At 47.1% G+C, this 24,172-nt stretch overlaps 1 protein-coding gene across 2 annotated transcripts in view; it reads left to right on the top strand.

Annotated features, from left to right (window-relative positions):
* The window catches only part of TRIP4 (thyroid hormone receptor interactor 4), a 33,224-nt gene extending 9,734 nt beyond the window's left edge, over positions 1–23,490 (top strand). Inside the window, exons 8-13 of one of the 2 annotated variants that reach the window (XM_081964640.1) lie at positions 1,337–1,460; positions 2,268–2,455; positions 6,771–6,895; positions 11,300–11,391; positions 19,286–19,388; positions 23,230–23,490. In XM_081964640.1, coding sequence (XP_081820766.1) covers positions 1,337–1,460; positions 2,268–2,455; positions 6,771–6,895; positions 11,300–11,391; positions 19,286–19,388; positions 23,230–23,297 — 700 coding nt within the window. In that variant the 3' untranslated portion in view covers positions 23,298–23,490. Of the gene's footprint in view, positions 1–1,336; positions 1,461–2,267; positions 2,456–6,770; positions 6,896–7,110; positions 7,369–11,299; positions 11,392–19,285; positions 19,389–23,229 lie in introns of those variants that run through there. The other variant, XM_081964641.1, reaches the window with a different exon arrangement.
* Positions 23,491–24,172: the final 682 nt, after the last annotated feature.

The following is a 24,172-nucleotide window of genomic DNA, read 5'->3' as shown; positions in this document are numbered from 1 at the left end:
AGGACTTATGGCCCTTCAAATTCAGTTAGTCCTTGATGTCTGTGGAGATTCTCAGTCATGGTTGTCCCAAAGGTGCCTTTTTGAAGGAGGCAACTGGACTTCCTGATTTTTCTTTGAAGACATTTCACTTCTCATCCGCTTCTTCAGCTCTAATTGGATGGTGGGGAATAGAAGGATTTATACTCCTTGCAGACAGCTGAGGTCAGAGGTGAAGAAGCTTCTTGGCTGAGAAGCGAAACATCTTCAAAGAAAAACCAGAAAGTCCAGTTGCCTCTTGAAGAAAAAAAGAACCTTTGGGACAGGTAGTCCTTTAGTGACAACGGCACTGAAAAAAACAAGCATGGCCGTTTTACAATCATGGCAGCATTCCCCTAGTCATGTGATCCAAATCCTTGGTAAATGGTTCATATTTATGACGGCTGCAGTGTTCCCGGGGTCATGTGATTGCCTTTTGTAATCTTCTGGAGGAAGCCGGATTTGCTTAACGACCTCACAATTCACTTAACAACTGCAGTGATTCACTTAACAACTGTGGCAAGGCAGAGCGTAAAAAGGGGGCAAATTCAGTTACCCTGTTTCCCGGAAAATAAGACGACCACAGATAATAAGCCCTCCCGGAAAATATTGCAACACAGCAGCAGCCACGAGGTGACCACGCTCGCCACCTCCTGCATCTCAAAAATAATAAGACCTCCCCGAAAATAAGGCCAAGGGCTTATTTTGGAGGGTCAAAAGAAGAAAGATCTTGTCTTATTTTCCGGGAAACACGGTAACAACTACCTTGCTTAGCAACATAAATTTTGGACTCAATTGTGCCTGTAAGTTGAGAACTAGCTATAGTTCTAAGCTAGTTTTCTGTCTCTTTCCCTGCTGGGCTGGGCCAGTAGAGACTTAAGATTGCAGCAACAGACAGAAACCTTCGTAATTTACAGCACGCTTATATATACTGTCGGTTCTGCAACCAGACAGTGGACTGAGCAGGCAGCAAAGAGGCGAGTCCTGCACTTGCCGTAGGAAAAGATCAGCCGCCGTGATTGATTTGTCTCTGGCGTTCATTCATTCTGATCTGCCGAATAGTAAGCTTCCGTAAAAGCTCCAGAGGGGAAGGAAAATAGCAGGCTCAAACCCTTAAGAGGGTTACTACTGACTTGCTAACCAGGGTAATTGAGGATGCCGTTAAATAATTCAGCAAATGCATTCTCAGCATTTGCAGCTCATTAAGGACCCACTAGTCCAGGTTTGCGTGAGAAGGGCATTTTTCATCCAGAGCTCTTATACGGAGAGGGAAGAGAATATCACGGGACTAAAGGCCAATTTGGCGGGTTGTCCTTAACAGGTTGGATGAGACGGTTGAAGCGATCAGCCTCGGCTCTCTGGTCAAGGCGAAGCAAAATCCGGACAGGAAACTTGAAGGTTTGGGAGTCTTGGTGAATCCACACATTCTTCAGGCAGCTCCTGTGGTCAGTATTTTTTCTCTTCCTTCCTATGAAATACCCCCCAATAATCCAGTATCTGAGCCGAAGTGGCGCAGTGGTTAGAGTGGCAGTACTGGAGGCTACTTCAGCTGACTGCTAGCTGCAGTTTGGCAGTTCAGATCTCACCAAGCTCAAGGTTGACTCAGCCTTCCATCCTTCCGAGGTGGGTAAAACGAGGACCCAAATTGTTGGGGGCAAGAGGCTGGCTCTGTAAACTGCTTCGAGAGGGCTGTAAAATCACTGTGAAGCGGTATATAAGTCAGTGCTGTTCCTTCCTTCCTTCCTTCCTTCCTTCCTTCCTTCCTTCCTTCCTTCCTTCCTTCCTTCCTTCCTTCCTTCCTTCTTTCCTTCCGGTTAGAATGCAGTATTGCAGGCTCACTCTGCATCCAGGATCCAGATGGTTGGGGGCAAAGAGGCTGACTCTGTAAACCGCTTAGAGAGGGCTGTAAAAGCACTGTGAAGTGGTGTATAAGTCTAAGTGCTATCTCTCTTTTCAGGAATAAATGGTGGAGATTGCTATCCTAGGGTTAGGATTTCTCCCCCCCCCCCTATATAACTTGTCTTTTTTGAGCATCCCCAACCTGTTGGAAGGGCTGAGAAGTAACACTAAGCTGAAGCCAATTGAATAAACTTCAGTGTCTGAGCTCACGTGTCACACAAGTTCAGCGTCAGTAACAAACACCCAATGGCAGTGAAGCCCAAGTCCAAAAAACCCCTTTCTATTCCTACCTTCCGGTGTACAATTCCGAGTCTAAAAATGTCTTTTTTGTTCTCTTTTAAATGATACTGAAGTGGGTGGACCAAGCTGGTTTGCTCCCACACCGGAAAATGGACCTTTCTGCAGAGAGCAAGAACCTCCCAGATTCAGAAAGAAGTCGCCTACGAATTCAGGATCGAGAGATACAGGAGATTTCCGATGGCGGCTGGTGTCTGAGCCTGCATCAGCCTTGGGCCTCCTTGCTGGTCAAAGGGATCAAGAGGTAAACAGAGATCTGTCAGCTGGAGCACTTGGAGGTTGGGCTCATACTAGATCAGGGGTGTCAAACTCACACTGTCACGGCTGTGTCACATGACGCATTGGGATTTTGCCCCTCTTTGCTAAACCGAGCGTGGGGGTGGCCAGTGCATGATGCATCCGGCCTGCAGGCCATGCTGTGGCCCATCAGCGGAGCTGGCAGCAGAGTCGGACAGTGAGGAGGTTGGGGAGGAGCCTGGGCCAGTCCTGGAGGCTGGGGAAGGCTCGGATGAGAGCTCTGCGTCGGAGGCAGAGAGGGGACCAGGGCCATCTGGAAGTGATCAGGCGCCTACAGAGCTAGGCAGCAGTGAAGCAGAGGAACAGCTGGAGCCTGTTCCCAGCGTGCACATGCCAGAAGAAAAGAACAACTCAGAAATCAGGGTAGACTTGGGAGTAAAGTCACAGGTGGAAGGTGATTGGCCCCTCCCATAGGACATAAAAGAGGAGCGAAAAGGGAGTGGGCTTTTGCAGGAAACTATTCGTTCGTTCAGTCATTAGATTCATTTCAGGAGTGTGAAGATCTGTCCGTGAATCTCAGAGACTCTGTGCCCGGTCTTTCCTTGCTCATTCGGACAATATTTACATGGCAGCTTTCCAAGATAGATAAGGTCTGCAGTCATAAATACTCCTTTGAAAGACTGTTTGCCAGGCCTTGGATGAATGTGAATGAGAGGAATTCACATCCCTTTAATAAAAGGGGTTTTGTGGGGATCAGGACTCTGCCTCGTGCTTTTTCGGGAAGCCTGGGTCAGAACAGGCTGGGAATTTAACAGACCTACCCTAGATCATGGCGTGCTGTATCCAAGGTGTGTTTGAATAAGCTTCCGGGCCAAGGGTTTGTGCATCATGAAGCCATAAATGTGGTTTGCCAACTGTAATCGCCAGTGCTAAGTAGGACACCCTACGTATAAGCCAGAGAAGAGAACAGCGTGAACCCACTTTGGAGGAATTGGGAGGCTGTTGTCCGCTGCATCTCTCCAGGATCATTGTGTGGACAGAGGAATTCTGTTCCAAGCTGAATTTAACACATTTTCTCTCCTCTGCCTTCTGCCTAAAATAGGCCACTTGGGGGACACGAGGTTTGCCCAGCTGCTGTTGCGAATCAGGCCAACGGCATCATGCAGGTGGCACTGCCATTGTATAGGAGGACAGGCTTTAGGCAAAAACATTTGGTCGTCTCTTTAATGGGAGCGGCTTGTGTGGTTTAATGAGCTCTAGCTGCTTTCCTTTCATGTTTGTGATATTCAAGTGCTTCGCTTTTTCCCCTCGGGGCTTGTAAACCCTGGGGATTGCCGTAAATTGTAAAAAAAAAAAATCCTTTGGGGACCGATAATTTTGCACAGTGTTTTTTTCACAGGGGGATGGCTGGAAAAATTGCAACAGGGGAGCATGTTTTCGATCATTTTTTTGTTTTCTGAGGATGTTCAAGAATTGATTCTACCTGTTGGTTATTTCCCACAAAGGGCGATGCACCCTTCTCTTCAAATTGTATTATCTTCCTAAGGGACGCGGTGGCTCAGGGGCTAAGACGCTGAGCTTGTCCATCAGAAAGGTCGGCAGTTTGGCGGTTCGAATCCCTAGTGCCGTGTAACGGAGTGAGCTCCCGTGACTTGTCTCAGCTTCTGCCCACCTAGCAGTTCGAAAGCACATAAAAAATGCAAGTAGAAAAATAGGAACCACCTTTGGTGGGAAGGGAACAACGTTCCGTGCGCCTTCGGCGTTGAGTCATGCCGGCCACATGACCACGGAGACGTCTTTGGACAGCGCTGCTCTTCGGCTTTGAAATGGAGATGAGCACTGCCCCCTAGAGTCAGGAATGACTCGCACATACAGTATGTACGAGGGGGAAACCTTTCCCTTTCCCTTACTAATACATCATACATAGAAGGCAATCAGAATCCAATTTCTAGGAGAGGCTAGGGATGAGTCCCCCAAATTAGGGCTAGCCACTTTATTGCGAAGTGACCCAATCATGGAGCCAAACATCGCGTGTCTGCAACAGACTCCCAACAACAGGTGACCACAGAATGCTGCAACAGTCGTAAACACCTGTGTATCTCGAAGCCTCCAAATTGTAATCACGCAACCCCTGGGCTGTTGCGGACATCTTAAGGACCAATTATAAAGTTATTTTTTTTCCAGCGCTGTCGCAACTTCAAACCGTCACTGACCAGGGCAGTCATGAACCAAGGACGTCCTGTAGAACAAGGGCATCCAACTTTAAAATTTTAAAACTTGTAGACTTCAACTCCCAGAATTCTACTGCTAGCCTAAACATTTTAATCCTTCTGAGCGATTCACCAGGTGGTGCTGTTTTCCACCTGTAGTTGAAGGAGCGGGAGGAAGAAACAGCTGGGTGTATGTGTGTGTTGAACACAGTTGCGGCATGTTTTGATGTTGCTTACCCTGCCCCCCCCCCTCCAGCCCTGATGCTTTGTAATATGTTAGATTCCCATCACTTTTATATGGGGGTCGTAAGCGTTTGGGTGTGTTGGGTGAGATACTATCTGACTCAGAGGTGTCCTTTTGCAAATGGCTGCTTTGCCATGAAATGAAATGTATTATGGCTGGGACCCCTCCTCCTTGCCGACTTTCACAGTTAACAAAATGATAAAGATGGCTTGGATGTATTTAGTGTTCTAAGCTCCTTAGAGGAAAGAGCTTAATGCCAGTTGAGCAGCTACATATAAGCAGGGTAGCTCTTCCCTTGCTTCTTCCCCCCCCCCCCCCAAAGCAAATGACTATGATTGTAAGATGGTCCTTCCCTCCCTCTCCCCCCCCTCCGCCCCCCTCCTCAGCCTAGATTCTCAGGGGTTTTAAGTTAACCTTCTTATTTTAGAGGTCAGCGGTTCGAAGTGAAAAGCCCAACCATCTCAACAGTTTCGCACTGGTGGCAAAAATCAACATGCATTTAAAAGTACATTTGGGCTTTGGCTTTTATCTGTTTTTCAAATTAAGCCCTGGGCTTTCCTCTTTTGGGGGGGGGGGGGTTAGTTATACCCATACAGATTATAAATTGGCTGCTAGGCCTTTTCTTGCCTGCTTGCTTGCTTTTTTCCTTCCCTCCTTCCTTAATTTCCTTCCTTCCTTCTTTCTTTCTTCCTTTCTTCATTTCCTTCTTTCTCTTTGTTTCTTCCTTCATTTCCTTCTTTCTTTCTTTCTCTTTCTTTCTTTTTTCCTTCCTTCCTTAATTTCCTTCCTTCTGTCTGTCTGTCTGTCTTTCTTTCTTCCTTAATTTCCTTTCTTCTTTCTTTCTTCCTTAATTTCTTCCTTCCTTCCTTCATTTCCTTCTTTCTTTCTCTTTCTTTTTTCCATCCTTCCTTCCTTAATTTCCTTCCTTCTTTCCTTCTTTCTCTCTTTCTTTCTTTCTTCCTTAATTTCCTTTCTTCTTTCTTTCTTTCTTTCTTTCTCCCTCCCTCCCTCCCTCCCTTTTTCTTTCTTTCTTTCTTTCTTTCTTTCTTTCTTTCTTTCTTTCTTTCTTTCTTTCTTTCTTTCTTTCTTTCTTTCTTTCTTTCTTTCTGTCTCCTGAGTCTAGAAAGAGCTCTAGAGAGAATTATTTTTTTAAGAACCTTTTTTCCCAAATAAAAAAAATGTTTCTCTTATTCCTGGGTAAATATGCAGGGATAAACATCAGTTTCTGTTGAAAAAACTGGGAAGATGTAAAACTGCCTCTACCTGTTTGGAAGATCCCAATTCTTCTGACCGTCTCCTTGGTTGTCAAGCTTTTTAAGGACTTGCTGCCCTTCCATCTCGTGGCCATTTCCTCTTTCTTTGTTGAGGCTCATTCTGAGACTCAGGTGGGCCCAAAGATTGACCCAGAATTTCATGTAAAGGTAAAGGTTCCCCTTGCACATATGTGCTAGTCGTTCCCGACTCTAGGGGGCGGTGCCCATCTCCGTTTCAAAGCCAAAGAGCCAGCACTGCCTGAAGACGTCTCCGTGGTCATGTGGCCGGCATGACTAAACGCCGAAGGTGCATGGAACGCTGTTCCCTTCCCACCAAAGGTGGTTCCTATTTTTCTACTTGCATTTTTAACGTGCTTTCAAACTGCTAGGTTGGCAGAAGCTGGGACAAGTAACGGGAGCTCACTCCGTTACGCGGCACTAGGGCATCGAACCGCCGAACTGCTGACCGTTCTGATCGACATGCTGAGCGTCTGAGCCATCGGGTCTCTAATTTCAAGTAGTGATTTTCCAAACGAAGATGTTCTTTGAGTGGCATGTAAAGAAACCCATGGGGGAGGCAGGCTCTTTTTCTGATCCTTTCCTTTTCTCCCACAGGGTGGAAGGCCGAATTTGGTACACATCCCACAGAGGCCGGCTATGGATAGCAGCCACAGCGAAAAGGCCAACCCCCCAGGAAATCTCAGAGCTGGAGGCCACCTACAGAGTGTTGCTTCAGGAAGGTGAGCTTAATCCTTTTATCTTCGTTGCTGGGGTTGTTTTCTCTGGAGGCCAGAAGGAAAGTGAAAAAACAATGTTGAAGTGGAATACTTTATTTGGCCAAGTGATTAGACACACAAGGAATTTATCTCCAGTACAGAAGCACTCAGTGTACCTGCAAAGTAACAGGGGACGGTAATGGCAGTAATATTCCACATCTGTCTATCCCGATATGTAGCCAAAAAACCCAAATCCAGGCTGAACATCTGGCTGACTGCGACAAACCACAATAAAAGAGAGAAGTAAAGAAGAAGAGAAGGATAAATACTAATACTAAAATAACGGGGTACGGCTTAATACATGTACACATTAGATACGACTGTGAGTATTAGTAGGTGTTCAGCAGTGATGGCACAAGGGAAAAAATGGTCCCTTTGTCTAGTCTGTAGGACACATTGTCCTACAGTGCCATCCTGAAGGAAGGAATTGAAACAATTTATGTATGCTTTATATATTTTTTACTTTCATTTATTTTTAAAAAATATGTTTTATGTCTGTCTATACCTTAAATAATAAAGTATTATTATTTGGGGGTGTTGTGTTTAAAAATATAATTACTATATATGTATTCTGTTTTTTTCTTTTTTTTTAAAAGAAGGAGTGATATATGTTAAAATTAAATATGTATACTGAAAAGGAATTATAAATACCATCAACATAAAATGGAGCTCGCTCAGAGGCTGAAATACACCAAGTAAATGAGAGGAAGAGTATGAAGTAGAGGAGAGAGGGATAGGAGAGAGGGCAAGGGGGAGGAGAGGAAGAGAGAAAGAAGGAGTGGAAAGGGGAGAGAGGAGAAGGAAGGGGAAGCAGAGAAGAGAAGGACAGAGGGAAGAAAGGAGGTAGGGAGGGGGAGGACAGAAAGGAGGAGTGGAAAGGGGAGAGTGGAGAAGGAGAGAGGAAGGAGAAGTAGAGAAGAGAAGGGGGACAGAGGGAAGAAAGGAGGTAGGGAGGAGGAGGAGAGAGGGAGAAGAAAGTGATGGATAAGGTACAAATATAGTGTGTGGAGAGCAGAAGAGCCAATAATTGTTTTTGGGAATTGATGGTAAGACAAATTGATGTAAACATTTAATAATATAATACGATGTTGGTTATGTAATAGTATACATGTGGTTATATGTTATGAAAATGAAACAAGTAAAAACTTTATATATATTTCATATTTCATATTTCATATTTCATATATATATGAAATAAAATAATAATAAATAAAGGGACTCTGTGGTTCAGTGGCTAAGACATGAGCTTGTCGATCGAAAGGTCGATGTTTCGAATCCCTAGCGCTGCGTAACAGAGTGAGCTCCCGTTACTTGTCCCAGCTTCTGCCAACCTAGCAGTTCGAAAGCATGTAAAAATGCAAGTAGAAAAATAGAGATCACTTTGGTGGGAAGGGAACAGTGTTCCGTGTACCTTCGGCGTTGAGTCATACCAGCCACATGACCACAGAGACGTCTTTGGACAGCGCTGGCTCCTCGGTTTAGAAACGGAGATGAGCACCGCCCCCTAGAGTCAGGAACGACTAGCACGTACGTGCGAGGGGAACCTTTACCTTATACCTTAAAACAGTTAAGAGGAGTGTTTATAGCTTGTATGGTGAAGTGCTGTGGAAGGAGAGGTGCTCAAAATGCTTCCATGAAAACCTTGGGCTTTTTTCCCCCTTTGAGTTCGTGCTCTTTTCAGTCTTTCATCTTCTCACGCCATTATCGCGATGTGACGTAACATTTCAGTTTGACTATCCAGTGTATGGAAATGACCGCAGAAGGGAAGTGGTTTCAAAACAACCAAGCTTGCTTAGCTTGGTGTCAATTGGTATCAAGATGCTGTTCTAAAGGGAAAGGAGACTTTGAGGGGAAGATAGCCACGGGGCAGGAAACGAGAAGGGAGAAAGAGAAGATACCGTGTTTATGTGTTATTTATGAACGTGTGACATTTATGTCATGTCAAGCCATAGATTATTTAACAATGAACATTGACCTAAAATTGACTGTTGTTACGCAGTGTGTGAAACCACAAACCACCCCAGCAGGGTGAAATTTGACTCACATCCTCTGGCTTATTAGTACATTGCACAACTCTACTTCTTTGCATTTTCTTCTTTGCATTTTTATAGCCTAACAAACAATTTTCCCAGAGCCTGCCTGCCTGTCTGTCTGTCTGTCTGTCTATCTATCTATCTATCCATCCATCCATCCATCCATCCATCCATCCATCCATCCATCTATCTATCATCTAATTTTTTTAAATTTAAACATTTCATCTTCCATTAAACTCTGTCGTCTGGGTTTAAATATAATCTGTTTGTTATGATCTGTGTCATAACAAACAAAATTCACAGTGTTCATTACATTGGTATTGATTCCCTAATCATACAATAATAATAATGAGCATAATAAACCTATTCATTTCTCCCTCTTAATATATCTTCTAATAGGAATATAATAGTAATATTAAACACAATAGTCTTATCGGACATATTAGTAAAAATCATCATATTGTTTGCATCTTTGTCTTAACGTATTTCCTATGTTTCACTAATCTCCATTGATTTCTAGCTTCCGTTTTTGTTCTCCAGCCATCCGTAAAATAGTTCCCACGTCATCTAGTATTCAGTTTGTTCTTTCTCCCGTATAGCCAACGTTAATCTATTCATTTCTGCACATTCTGATATTTTCCTGATCACATTTTACGCGGTAGGGATCTCTTCACTCTTCCAGTTTTGTGCAAATACAATTCTAGCTGCAGTTAATACATGTATAATTAAATATGCATTCCCTTTGCTATAAGTTCATTGCACAACTCCACATGGTGTTTCTTTTCTCATTTTTTATAGCCTAGCAAACCATTTTTCCAGAGCCCCATTTTTTTCTAGCCGATGGGTCGTTTCCCCTTGTCTTTTTTTATTTCTCAATTCCCCTCAAGTCCATTTTGTGAGCTTCTCAAGACAGAAACCTTATCACGTACATCTGACAATCGGAAGGCAGGAAATGGGCTCCACCGAGTGGGCATTTATTCGCGGTGAAGAAAGTTTTAAAGGACTGCACGACACAACATTAACCTTAAAAGGGTCACCTTAACCTGGGGGAGGTCATACAGGCAGTCCTCGACTTATGACCACCATTGACCCCAAAATTGTTAAGTGAGACATTTGTTAAGTGAGTTTTGCCCCATTTTACGACTCTTCTTGCCACATTGTTAAGGGTTAATCGTTGCTGTTGTTAAATTAGTCCCACGGTTGTTAAGGGAATCTGGTTTCCCCATCCACTTTGCATGTCAGAAGGTTGCAAAAGGGGATCATGTGACCCCAAGAACCACACTGCAACCGTCGTAAATGTGAGTCAGTTGCCAAGCATCCGAATGTAAATCCCGTGACCAGGGGAAACGCCACAACAGTCGTGTGAAAAAGGATCACCAGTCATTTTTCCCCCCAGTGCCGTTGTAACTTTGAAACGGTCACTAAACAAACTGTTGTAAGTGGAAGACTACCTGTATGGTGGCCTGGAAGGTTAACAGTTGAAATGTGGAAGTTCTCGGATTAAAGTCCCGATGGGGAACCACTTCCTGCGATGTAGCAATGAACTCTTTGCTCCACGGGTGTCTATTTTCAGACTGTTCTGAGCGAGGCTTCCCAAGAGCCTGAAGCAAACTCCTTCTCTTGACAAAAAAACCCCTTTTATTGATTTACTGTGAATTCTGCTCATTCACATCCAGCAAAAACTTTCGAGGGAGGATTTACAGTCACAGGCCTTATCTGGCTTGGAGAGCTGCCAGGCCGATATCTGCAAAACCTGGCAAGGAGTCTCGGAGAGTCACGAAACCAATTAAGCGAACTAATTGTCTCTCCTGCAAACTCCACTCCCCTTTCGCTCCTCTTTTATTTCCTTTGGGAGGGGCCGTTCATCGTCCACCTGTGGCCTTACTCCTAAGTCAACCTCTGTTCTTTAGCTGTTCCCTTTGTCTGGCAACTCTGCGCATGCGCACACTGGGAACAGGCTCCAGCTGTTCTTCTGCCTTACTGATGTCTGACTCTGAAGGCAGCTGATAACTGCCAGACGGCCCTGGCCCCCTCTCTGCTTCCGACACAGAGCCCTCATCAGAGCCTTCCCCAGACTCCAGGACTGGCCCATGTTCCTCCCCAACCTCCTCACTGTCCGAATCTGCTGCCAGCTCCGCTGACGGGCCATAACACAGGCAGCCCTCCCTAAAAAATCCTATGTTTTATCCAAACCATTAAATTAGCAGTTGAAAGTAGCATGGCGTGAGCGCACGCGAGGGCTGGCGAAGGGTAATCAGGACCATGTGGAGAGCAGCAGAAGCTAGAAGCCCATGCAGTGAGCTTCCCTTATAATTTTCTCTCCCGCTTACCGCAGATTTGGAATTTCCCAAGGATTATCCCTCCGGCTGTCTCCTCGGCTGCGTGGACTTGATTGACTGCCTGTCACAAGAGCAATTTCAGGAACAGGTGAGTGAATGAAAAAAAAACAAAAAAACCCGAACCCATCCCTATTTGTTTCTTGTTTGTTTTTGTTTTTGTTTTGTTTTGAGGGATGGAGGTTGCAGGTCATCGAAGCTGGGAGGCTTTTTGTCACTTGCTTTAAAAATAAATAACCCTTTTCCCCACCTCCCCAGTCCTCAGGGTTATAAAATCAATGCAGTTGGAGACAGCCGTATCCTCAAAGGACCTGAATGCAGAAAGTTGTTCCACTTGGTCCTTCTACACCACTTCTCCGGGGAGCGGAGCGTTGCAACTTCGCTCCTTTTCCCGCAGCCTTGCTAGGATTGACAGCAGGTCCTCTGGGTTCAACCAACAGCTATTATTGACTTATTTCTTAAATTTTGTAGGCTGCCCCATCTCGCTATCAAGCAATTCTGGGTGCCTTACTACGCCATAAATGAGAAAAATAGCAATAGGATGTAGACTTTCCAGCCCTCTCTAAGCAGTTTACAGAGTCAGCCTCTTGCCCCTAACAATATGGCTCCTCATTTTATCAACCTCAGAAGGGTGGAAGGCTGAGTCATCCTTGAGCCGGTCAGGATCGAACTCCCGGCAATGGGCAGAGTTTGCCTGCAATGCTGCAAAGGGAAGGGAAGGAGGAAGGAAGGAAAGAAAATAGCAATAGCGCTGTTCCATCGTCAGAACAACCTCCTAACGTTTGAGCCGGGCTGGGAAGCCAGCGGGAACTGCCATTCTGGGAACACGAGAGAAAGGTAATGCCACGTTTAAGGATTTGCATTGCATTAAATGAAAGCCAACCTTCTGCCCATTCAGATGTTCTAGAAAGCTTTTCTCAGCACAAGGGGGTTTCTTGAGAGCTAGAATCTTGGGTGGAAATGAAAAACAAACAAACATGCGAAAAAGAAACCACAAGCTCTTTCCTGTCTCGTTCTGTATCCTTTGCAGGCAGGTTTCAGGGTAGATCTGAAATCTCTTTCCTCTCTCTCTTGGTTTAACCAATTCAGCTTCCCTGAGTCAGGGAAATCGCTTTTCAAAGAAGGCTCCTGCTATTGGGGTGGGGGGTTGGGGGGGTTGGCTGCTTGTTGATTTTTTTTTAGAATACAATAGAATAGAATTCTTTATTGGCCTAGTGTGATTGGACACACAAGGAATTTGTCTTTCAGTGTACATAAAGAAAAATGAAATAGAATGCATTCATCAAAAATCAAAAGATACAACACTTAGTGATAGTCACAGGTTACTAATAAGCAATCAAATCGTACTAGGAAACAAATAAACCAACATAAATTGAAAGATTCAAGCAACATGGTTATAGTCATAAGTGGGAAGAGACAGATACTAGGAAGGAGGAGAAGAATAATATAATACAGTCTTAGTAAATTATTTGACAGTGTTGTGGGAATTAGTTGTTTAGCAGAGTGAAGGCCTTTGGGAAAAAAACTGTCCATGTGTCTCGTTGTCTTGGTGTGCAGTTCCCTATAACGTCGTTTTGAGGGTAGGTGTTGAAACAATTTATTTCCAGGATATGAGGGGTCTGTAAGTTACTTTCACAGCCCTCTTTTTGACTCGTGCAGTATGCAGGTCCTTAATGGAAGGCAGGTTGGTAGTAATTGTTTCTTCTGCAGTTCTAATTATCCATTGAAGTCTGTGCCTGTCTTCTTGGGTTGCAGGCAGTTATGGAGGTGCAGATGAACAGACTCAATCATTCCTCTGTAGAACAGAATCAGCAGATCCTTGGGCAGTTTGAGCTTCCTGAGTTGGCGCAGAAAGAACATTCTTTGTTGTGCTTTTTTGATGACATTTTTGATGCTAGGTGTCCATTTTAAGTCTTGAGGTACGATAGAACCTAGAAACTTGAAAGCCTCTACTGTAGATGATGTTGTTGTCTAGTATTGTAAGAGGTGGTAGCATGGGAGGGTTTCTCCTAAAATCTACCACCATTTCTACGGTTTTGAGTGTATTTAGTTCAAGATTGTTCTGCTTGCATCGCAAGGCTAGTTTATTCAACCTCCCGTCTGTATGCAGATTTGTTGTCGTCTCAAAGGAGACCAATCACTGTTGTACAGTGACGTGCGGTGAGGTTTATGGCTGGTGAGGCTGGTGACGTCATCAGCGCGAGCCGCGGTCCCCTTCATGTTGACTCTGGAAGGCAGGGAATGGGACCACGTGTGCAGGAGGCTGAAGCTGCCTCAGCCTCCTGCACATGTGGTCCCATTCCCCTCCTTCCTGACTCCTGAGTCAACATGAAGGGGACCACGGAGCGCGCTCCATGGGACCACGGCTCACGCTCTGCTGTCCCCTTCATGTTGACTCAGGAAGGCGGGGAATGGGGCATGTGCAGGAGGGAGGCTGAGGCTAGAGGAGCCTCCTGCACACATGATCCCATTCCCGGACCATTTGTGCAGAAGGCTCCTCAGCGCCTTTTCCCTTTCTTTTTATTTTCATGATGAGAGCGGTGAGGCTCTGCCTCCCCTGCCTCCCCTGACCGCACGCCCCTGCTGTTGTATCATCTGCAAACTTCAGTACTTTAATAGAGTAAAAAAAAAAAAAAGCAGGGTAAAAAAAGAGTACCAGAAGCAACAGGGGGGAAATTGTTGGCCTTCCCTGAGGAAGGCAGACAAAACGGCCTTGGAAGCTTCACTGGAGTTCTCTTCCCATAGCATCAGCGACCCACCTAGGATCCCCTCCGCAGTCTGGGGTTTCCGTTTCCTGCTCGAGTGGCTTTTGGCGTTGTGTAAGGTTTCTCCGCCGTCTGACTCTGCGGCTCTCCAGGCCACCGGATGACATTAGATAATAAGGCAACACACAGCACTAACACAGTAAGAGCCAAACCACAAGACAGCAGCAGCAGGTTCCGTGGGGGATGGGGGTGGGGAGATCATCTGAGCCGCCCCAGCTCTGTAATCTCCAAAGATTTCTGCAAGAGCCAAATATTCACCGTTCTCTGGAAGGCTGGGAAAGCAAAGTGGGGAGGGGGGAGGGAGGGAGCTTCCTTGCCGGAGGGGGGTAAGCTATTCCAAAGCAGGGAACTAGCTGTCACAAAGCACAGATGCCTCCTCCCTTTGCACCGCCTGAGAAGTTCAGCAGATGTTTTTTTTTATTCCTTTCGGTTAGGTGGGTAATATTTACACCAGGGGCGTCCAAACTTGGGAACTTTAAGACTTGTGGACTTCAACTCCCAGAATTCCCCAGCCAGCCAGCATGGCTGGCTGGGGAATTCTGGGAGTTGAAGTCCACAAGTCTTAAAGTTCCCAAGTTTGGACACCCCTGATTTACACAGCTTAGGCACACTCTGAGATACCCACCCCCAGTTCCTATTTGTTAGAACCCGCCAGGACTCTCCTCTCCTGGCCTCCATTTCCAGATGCCTGGGAGAGTGGGGGGGCGGTAGGTATAAGAAGGTTTGTTACACCCCACACTCTCTGTCCTGAGTAAACCTCTGAAACGAGAGGTTCCTCCTGCATGTGAATTCCACCGCTTCTGCAAATGTGTGTTTTCGGCTTCTTGGGGGGGAAGCAGGATCCTCGTTTGGGCTTTGCTTGTTGTTTTTGCAGCTGAAACTGCACGCATCCCTTGGCCCCGTGTTAGCAAGCAACTCCCTAAGGCAGGGCTCTCCAACCTTGGCAACTTTAAGACTGGTGGACTTCAACTCCCAGAATTATGGGAGGTGGCTCAGGAATTCAGGAAGTTGAATTCCACAAGTCTTAAAGTTGCCAAGGTTGGAGACTCCTGCCCTAACGAACAGGGTGACCAGCCAGACTGGTTCATCAGCCGTGGATTGAATCCAAGTTCTGAGAGAGCTTTCCTGTCTTCCTTCGGGTCTTACTCGGTTACGTTGGGATATAACCAATTTCTATTGTCTCCAGGCTATACTGTTAATGGCAGGGACTTCTGGGTGTTGTGGTTTCTTATTCCCACTTTGGAAGACAGGTGCTCAGGGACAGGCCACTGCTGACTGGTGATTCCTTCTAGCCACATAAGAACGTTGCTCCTTATCTCTACATCAGGGGTGTCAAACTTGATTTCATTGAGGGACGCATCAGGGTTGTGTTTGACCTTGGGGAGCCAGGGGGCGTCACTCATCAAGGCTCCATTTTCTGCCGCGATGGCCTCCTGCAGCCCTTATATTCTGCAGCCCATACATATGTATGTATGTATGTATGTACGTACGTACGCACGCACGCACGCACACATACATACATACATACACAAAGAACATTTGGTTTCCAAACAGCGAAGGAAAAAAAAACCCCACTTTAGGCCGCTGAGAAATAGTGAAACAAGAACTTTGTTCATCTTATCAACAATTTTCCCTTCCAGCGCGTTGGAGGCGGGTTTAAAACTTTAGCTGACTTCAGGGAAGAAAAGGTCCAAATGAACAGGAAGTCATAACCACCAGCTAAAATACAGGTAGTCCTCAGCGTACGACCACAATTGAGCCCAAAACCTCTGCGGTTAAGTGAGAACGTTGTTAAGGGAATCTCGCCCCGTTTTACGACTGTTGTTAAGTGAACCGCTGCAGTCGTTAGGCTACTTTAAGGGAATCTGGTTTCCCCTTTGACTTTGCTTGCCGGAAGGTCACAAAAGGGATCCCTTGATCCCTGTCATAGATAGGAGTCTGTTGCCAAGCGTCTGAATTTGGATCACCTGACCACGGGGGGGATGGAACCGTCGTAAGTGTGAAATCCTACTGCCTTTGGGTTGGACTTTAGGTATGCTGGAAGAAGGTGGCTCAGTGGCTCAGACGCGGAGCTTGTCGATAGGAAAAGTTGGCAGTTCGGCGGTTTGAATCCCTAGCGCCGCATAATGGAGTGAGCTCCCATAATTTGTCCCAGCTTCTGCAACCTAGCAGTTCGAAAGCTTGTAAAAACGCAAGTAGAAAAATAGGAACCACCTTTGGTGGGAAGGTAACAGCGTTTCATGCACCTTCGATGTTTAGTCATGCCAGCCACATGACCAAGGAGACGTCTTCGGACAGCGCTGGCTCTTCGGCTTTGAAACGGAGATAAGCCCCACCCCCTAGAGTCGGGAACGACTAGGACATATGTGCGAGGGGAACCTTTCCCTTTACCTTCTGCTGGAAGAGGAGAAGGGGATTGTTGTCATTTAAATCCCGATGTCCATCGTAATCATCTCTTTTGCTTTGGGCGTGCTTTCCATTCATTCCTTGCTTTCATTCTATGTCCACAGTTTCCCTAGCGAGCAAAACGTCATAGTTCCAGTCCCATCTTGCCTCTACAGATCCTCCCTTGATCCTAGCTGAGAACTCCAGATCCCACCTTCCGCTGATAAGGGCCTGGGAGAGCCAGATTATTAGCCTGGGTACCTCTCCCAGGATCGCCTCCTTTGCCCCCGTTCCAGCTCAAGGACCAGCTTCTGGGCGGCGGTGAAGAGTGCAAAGGGAATTCACATGAAGTGTGAGATGAAAGGCTAGTGAAGTAGTCTTTGCTTCTCCCCATCAAAGCCGCCAAAACCACTTGCCTGCCCTGTTTTTATTATCTTCGAGCGGCAGATAGAAAGCCTTGACAGTCTCCAGGGGAGACGCGGCCCTCCTTCAAGAGCACAGCACAAGGGTGGTGTGCAACCTCAGCGGTTGAGGTGTGGCAAAGGAACAAAGCCCTTCGGATTAGCCCGTCGTTAGTTAGCAGCGATTCCGCACCGTTCCTTTCTCACTTGTATCTGTATCTTGTCAAACAGGTACGAGTTAACAAGTATAAGTATAAACATGGACATGAACAAGGGAAATGAACACAAATACATGGGGACAGGAGGACAGGGACTGTAGGCACGCTGGTGCGCTTATGCATGTCCCTTTTACGGACCTCTTAGGAATGGGGTGAGGTCCACGGTAGACAGTTTAAGGCTGAAGTTTTGGGGGTTTGAGGATCTAACAACCGAGTTGGGTAGGGCATTCCAGGCGTTGAATACCCCGTTGCTGAAGTCGTATTTTCTGCAATCAAGTTTGGAGCCGTTTACCTTGAGTTTGTATCGATTGTTTGCCTGTGTGTTATTGTGGTTGAAGCTGACAGATAGGACAATTTTGTGTACTAATAACTGAAGGCGGCGCAGTTCCAGGTTGTTTCTTGCCTGGAAACTTTCTGTCAATCCAAGCAGGGTGCCTTCTAAAAACACTACCAACCCCACACCCTCCCTCCTACCCTGAATACCAGTAAGTCCTCGACGTACGACCACAATGGAGCCCCAAATTTTTGTTTCCTAAGTGAGGCATTTCGTTCAGCGACTTTCGCCCCGTTTTGCGACCTTTCTTGCCATCATTGTTAAGGAGATTGCTGCCGTGGTTAAGTCACTCACACAGAGCTTGAGGGAATCTGGCTTCCCCCGTTGACTCTGCTCGTCACAAGGTCGCAGACGGGGATCCCCTAACAGACACTGCGACTGTCATAAACACGAGTCAATTCCCACACGTTTGAATTACGATCAGGGGATCAGTGGTCGTAAGAGTGAAAAAATGGACATAAGCCCCCTTTTTCAATGCTGTTGTATCTTCGAATGGCCACTAAATGGAACATTTGCAAATCGGGTGGGTGGAGGGTTATTTATAAAAACGAAAGGTGGTGGGATATTCATAAATAAAACCAGTCACGCATTTCGGTTGAGAGATGATAGGCCCTGGGGGTTCTTACCTTTCACGCAGCTGGGTGCAGAGCCATTTTGCCGCGGGGGAACGGAGGCTGAGAGAGAGAGAGAGAGAGAGATTCTCGTGACCACGAAACCAGCTGGGGGATTTCCCACTTCCCAGGTGCCGTATTTAGTCCAGAAAAACCCGCTACCCCAGGGGTGGGGGAACCCTGGCTGCACCTGCCGCAGTGGGAGCTGGCGTGGACTTGGCTACCTTTGATGGGGGCTTAGATTTCGGCTTCTCTGCGCTTCGGTGAGTCAGATCGGTGGTGCCTCTCCGGATTGGAGAATAGGATGTGCGCTGTAATTGCAAGGGGTGCGTAGACTAACGGAGCTACCTCGGGGAAATTGGAGGATTTGGGAAAACATAAAGGTCAAGGTTCCCCTCGTACATATGTGCTAGTCGTTCCTGACTCTAGGGGGCAGTGCTCATCTCCGTTTCAAAGCCGAAGAGCCAGCGCTGTCCGAAGACGTCTCCGTGGTCATGTGTCCGGCATGACTCAACGCCGAAGCCCCACGGAATGCTGTTCCCTTCCCACCAAAGGTGGTTCCTATTTTCCTACTTGCATTTTTTACCTGCTTTCGAACTGCTAGGTAGGCAGAAGCTGGGACAAGTCACGGGAGCTCACTCCATTAGGCGGCGCTAGGGATTCGAACCGCCGACCTTTCTGATCAACAAGCTCAGCGTCTTGGCCACTGAGCTACCGCGTTAAAAGGTGCCGGCTTAGACATTATTAGCCGTCTTGGTGGCATCTTTGCCCTGCTTAGCTCCACCTGCTTCTCTCCAAAGAGACCTTCTCTTCTCTTCGCCAGAAGCCTGGGGCTAATTCTGTCCGCTTTTGTTAGTTTGAAGAAGCTGAGAAGAAGGGAAGGGGATGCATAAAAACCTTTCTCCTTCCTCCCCGGCTGCGATTTTTGCAGTGTAAAATCCCTCCCAAGGTTGATTCTAGCGCTGTTTTTAGAACTGGCTGCCGGGATTCCTTTTACGCGCAGTGTGGTTGGTTCCCTTTGATCTGGGTCTCCCTTTTGAAGAGATTTCAAGAGGCGTGCAGGGAGGGGGGAGGGGAAGCTCTTCCCTGCCTTTGCGTTTGTTTGGCAGTGCTTGAAACTTGTTTGGCAGTGCTTGAAACATTTCTTCCCCTCAATTCGTGTGCTCTTCCCTCCGTAGGTCGTTCTCTTCCCTTAATTTATGGTGGCACTGATAACCTATTTGTAACGCTGCTGTTTCTGTTCTCTCCCCTTTCCCCCCCACCCCTTCCAGTATCCGCAGCTGAGCCAGGAGTCGGCTTCTCCATTTGTCTTCATCTGTTCTAACCCCCAGGAGATGGTTATTAAGTTTCCCATCAAGGGCAAACATAAACTCTGTAAGTAGCAGGTCTCTACTCCTGAAGGAGGGAGGGGGCTGGCAAAATGACCCTGGGAGGGCAGGGGGGTCTCCTTCCTTCCTTCCTTCCTTCCTTCCTACCTACTTGCCTACCTTAACTTCCTTCCTTCTTCTCCTCTTCCTCTTCCTCCTCCTCCTCCTTCTTCTTCTCCTCCTCCTCTTCCTCCTCCTCTCTGTGTTTGAACAGTTTCGAACGACATGATGAACAATCTAGAAACAATCTCAATAACTTCCGATTTCCGATTTCCAAAGTGGGGCCTGTTTCTCCCTTTGCATCTCCAGCGCGTTTGCATGGCGAAATCCGTGGCCCTTTGTTCTGAGCCCTCAAGGCAACCAAATTCCTCGGCAATCCGCAAAAATATCACTCTACCCTGAGTTGGAAGGAGGGAGGATTTTTTAAAATACGGAGTCTCAGGCGTTAAATGAACATCAGAGGGCATTTTGGTGTTGGATTATATTGTTCCTTTTTCCTTCTTTCTTCTGTCGGCCGAACCTGCTGCAGGCATTCCCCGTCCTGCTGTTATATTTTTGTAGTCAAAAAAACAAACAAACCCACCTGTGCATGGTAAAAAATCACCCTGCCCAGATCCACCGTTGGGAAATAGCATTTGTATCTCTGCAACCGACTGTGTTTGCAGTAGACACACTGGTACGTGTGACTCGACGTGGCTTGGTTTCCTGACATCCACGGCGGCTTTGTCTCGCGAAGCAGAGAGCCTGTTTGTGGAGAGAGCCGATCGGGCAGCTGTGGCGGCAACAACACAAACCCTGAACAGGAACACGCCCGGCCAATCTTGATGCCGCTTATTTGCTCGAGCCGTGACTGTGTGGCATGTGCCTCTCTCCTTGGGAGGGCAACTTTCTCCCTTCCGGAACCCAAGTCTTGTCTGTTTCTATCAGCCGTGATGGTTTTCCCTTCGCCTCCCGGAGGGCTCGGTTGGCTTCTGACAGGAAGGGTCCCTAGCAAGCTGTTGACAAATATTCCTGGCTCGGTTTTAGACGGGGGGCCAAGGACGGTTGCTTAAGGCAGGTGGGGAAAAGAAAAATAACAGCCTGCATTGGAAAGTCTTAGCGCATGTCTAGCATGCAAAAAGGGAAGCCCGGCCGCGAAGGGTGTGGACTAAGGCCTGTTCTGTGCCTTCCCCACCTCACCACACTCTTCCTCCTGCAGGGAAATATCTGCCCACATTTACAATGTTTTGCATGGCATGCATTTGTCGAGGAGATTTACACTTTACAGAGGAATCCTGGCAGCCTAATTGCTAGTTTGTTTGCTTTTGCGCCTGCGCCGGTGTGTCACGGGGGAAGGGAGGAGAGTCGAAGTAACATGCACCATCTGGCTGGCGGCATTCAGGTTGGTGACGTCTTCCGACGGTCTCACCTTGTGTCCCAGCAGGTCCAGAGCCGGCTCCCATTCTCCTCGTCCAGTTAGTCTTTCGCACCAGAATGGTACCCGTTTATCTACTCACGATACTGTTTTTGAACTGCTGGGATGGTAGGGCAGGAGCTAGGGGCGAGTGACGGGAGCTCAACCCATCCTGCAGTGCTACCAGGACTTGAACTGCCTAGAGTGCTGACCATTTCTGGTGGGCTTGATCCAGCGCCTTTATGTTATGCGATAGACAAATGCCAACCCATCTTAAGTCTAAAACTTACAAGATAACCATCCGCCCTGTTGAACTGTATGGAACTGAATGCTGGGCAGCAACAACACGGACCGAAAGCTCTCTTCATGCCATGGAAATGCAAATGCTCCGTTGCATATCGGGCATCTCCCTTCTCGGCCACATCACAAGTGACACCATTCGGCAGCATTTTGGTGTGGCACCGATTACAGAGAAGACGAGAGAAGGCCGACTCCGCTGCTATGGACATGTCCAGAGAGCAGCACTTTCCACGGTGTCCAAGACTAGAAGTCAATGGCCAGTGGCCAATGGCATCCAAAACAGAGATGGCAAGACACCATCAACAAAGAAAAGCAAGCCGCGGGCCTGCACACCGGAGAAGCAGCTGACCGTGCAAAGTAGTGTTCAGTGATCCGAAAAGTGGACCCTGCCCTTGCGGGAATATGCTAGGAAGGAGAAGATGATCCAGTGTCTTTAAGCCACTGCGCCGCAGCGCTTCCAAAGCTGCCCTTCATCCATCCACCCATCAAGAAAGAAAGGTAGGCAACTTGATGGTTTTCACTTGGCAGCCCCTTTCATCTGACGTGCCAGGCAGAGCTACAGAAGTGGCAGGGCCATCCCGCTAGCAGGGAAGGAAGACGAGACGGGCATGGCGAGGCAGAAGCATTATGGCAGATGACACAGTTGCTCGGGCCAAGAGAGCAGAATGCAGACTGCTTGGTTGAATGGTGCGATGGCACCTGCTGATAGTTTTTGGCAGGCCGCAGGCAGCCCGTAGTGTCTCATAGGATGCTTTGTGTCCTTCCTTTAAAGCCATATCTGGGCATTTGCACAGCGTGGTTAAGTTGGCCATGATCTCAGCCAGATAACAAGGGTGTGTCCCCCCCACCCCCACCCCCATGAGATGTTTCTGACTTCAGCCGCTTCGCGCCCTCACCAGTTCTTCGTTCTTCTCCCACTGCTTCATCTTGCTGGCTTCGAACCAACTTTGGGGTTTGAGCAAAACAAGGGTTGGGGGGATGTGCGAAATGAGTCAGCCGCTTGTCTCGAGGGAGACGAAAAATGGGTCCTGACAGTGAGCAAAACCAGATTGGTTTTCATCGTGGCTTATTGACTTAAGCCAGAGTTGATTGGCTTCACACAACCTGCTAAGTCATCAGTTACAGTGATCCTGAGACAAACCTACTTGTTGGTTTAGCCTACTGAACAGACCTGGCCAAAGAGAGACAAAAAAGAAGAGAGGATGAAGAAGGGAAAGTGGGTGGCCTCCTCCAGGATTAAATTGTAAGTCAACGTTTCTCAACCTTGGCAACTGTGAATGGACTTCATCTCCCAGAATTCCCAAGCCAGCAAGCAAGTTGAAGTCCACTCATCTTAAAGTTGCCAAGAAAAACTTATTATTATTATTATTATTATTATTATTATTATTATTATTATTATTATTATTATTATTATTATTCTGCCATATCCATCATCGGACATTGGCGATCATGTTGGCAATCCTATTTTTGTCAACAGCCACATGAAAAAGTGCTGCTGAGTTTTGTCCAAACTAGTCCCTTAGGTTTTGAAGCCATTTAGGTTCTTCTTCTGCCTGGACCTCGCTTGCCTTCAATCTCTCCTTGGAAGATTAAGTGTGGCGTATTTTTCTGAGTGTTGCATCCCAAGTCCAAAATATTCTAAATTTTGCTTTTTAACGGCTTAGATGATTTCCCTTGGCTTTCCCAGGTGGCTTATCACCTCTTCATTTGTGAAAAAGAAAAAAGGAGAAAAACTCAGACTTTGAGAATGCAACTATGAGGTTACATGAAGGTTTTTGTCCTGAGGATAGCCACGTTTGCATCCAGAAACCTCTGCTTCCTTCCGTTTACAAGCTTTATTAAGCGACCTGCTGCTTCTTTGGGGCATGTTTTGCAAAGGCAGCTTACTTTTTGCCAAGCATAAGGGCAACCTCAGTCCTCTTTCTTGTTCGTTTCCCTTCTTCTCACCTTTTACTCAAGGCTTTCTGCTCCGCAGCTGGGTTTTGGGAATTGCCCCGTCATCTGAAATGGGGAAAAAAATCCAAGGGTAGCAGCCTACTCGCTGGGAGAGAGATCTTAGTGCCTGCAGCTGAATTGAATTATAAACAGCCGTACAGAATGAGTACTGAAGAATTTCCCCTCCTTTCCCCATTCTTTTCCCTTCTCTCTTTTTCAGGGAAGCTGGATTCCAAGATTCACCAGGGAGCCAAGAAAGGGTTAATGAAGCAAAAAATAGCTGTCTGAGTTCCCAAAGCCTCCTCTTCCTCCTATACTACAATCCCCATCATACTCAAACTCTCAGGCTGAGATTTCAGGAGTGGCAGCCCCAGGAGGGCAGATGAGTAAGCACCGGCACTTAGGAACTCAAGGGTTTGAAGCAGAAGAAAACAAAGAAGGAAATTGCTGTTATCTTGCATCATTATAATCGCAGACAATATATGTGTGTGTGTGTGCTGTGTTGTTTGTGACCAAAGGGGGGTCCTTGGAGAGGGTGGCATTAGGCCTCAGTATCTCTCCCAGAGCCTGGAGGGATTATCTTAGATTGGCTGGATACTTGGGGTCAGGGGTGGGCTTCAAAAATTTTAGCAAGGGGTTCTCTGCCCGGTTGCTGGGTGGGTGTGGCCATGGTGGGTGTGGCCTAGTCGGAGTCCTCCACCATAGCAGGGAGGGGGGTGTTTTTGCCCTCCCCAGGCTCTGGAGACTCCGGGAGGGCAAAAATGGCTTCCCCAGGCTCTGGAGGCCCTCTGGAGCCTCCAGAGCCTGGGGAAGTTCCCGAACTTCCGGTAGGCTGGCTGGGGAATTCTGGGAGTTGAAGTCCACAAGTCTTAAAGTTCCCAAGTTTGGACACCCCTGCTATAAGCCATCTAAAGACTATGCATGCCGTTTTTTGGGGGGGGGAAACAGGCGCGTGTTTGTGAAAAACGGCCTGATTTTTGCTTGTTTTGGGGGGCCCCCACTTCTCAGGTGAAGGAGACAGAAGATACCACAGTGCCATTCTTGGATTCTTGGCATAGATGTTCAGGCCTTGAATCTGTTTACGCCAAGTGCCATTTCTGCCCACTGCAGCTCATGGCAAAGTTGCCATCCCATCCTGCCCGTTTGGATGGGCTCCAGTGCTG

The sequence above is a fragment of the Natrix helvetica genome (assembly GCF_964273705.1).
Source record: "Natrix helvetica genome assembly, chromosome: 12".
NCBI lineage: Eukaryota > Metazoa > Chordata > Lepidosauria > Squamata > Natricidae > Natrix > Natrix helvetica.
Note: the sequence above shows the minus strand (reverse complement) of the source record. Positions and strands in the feature narration are given on the sequence as shown.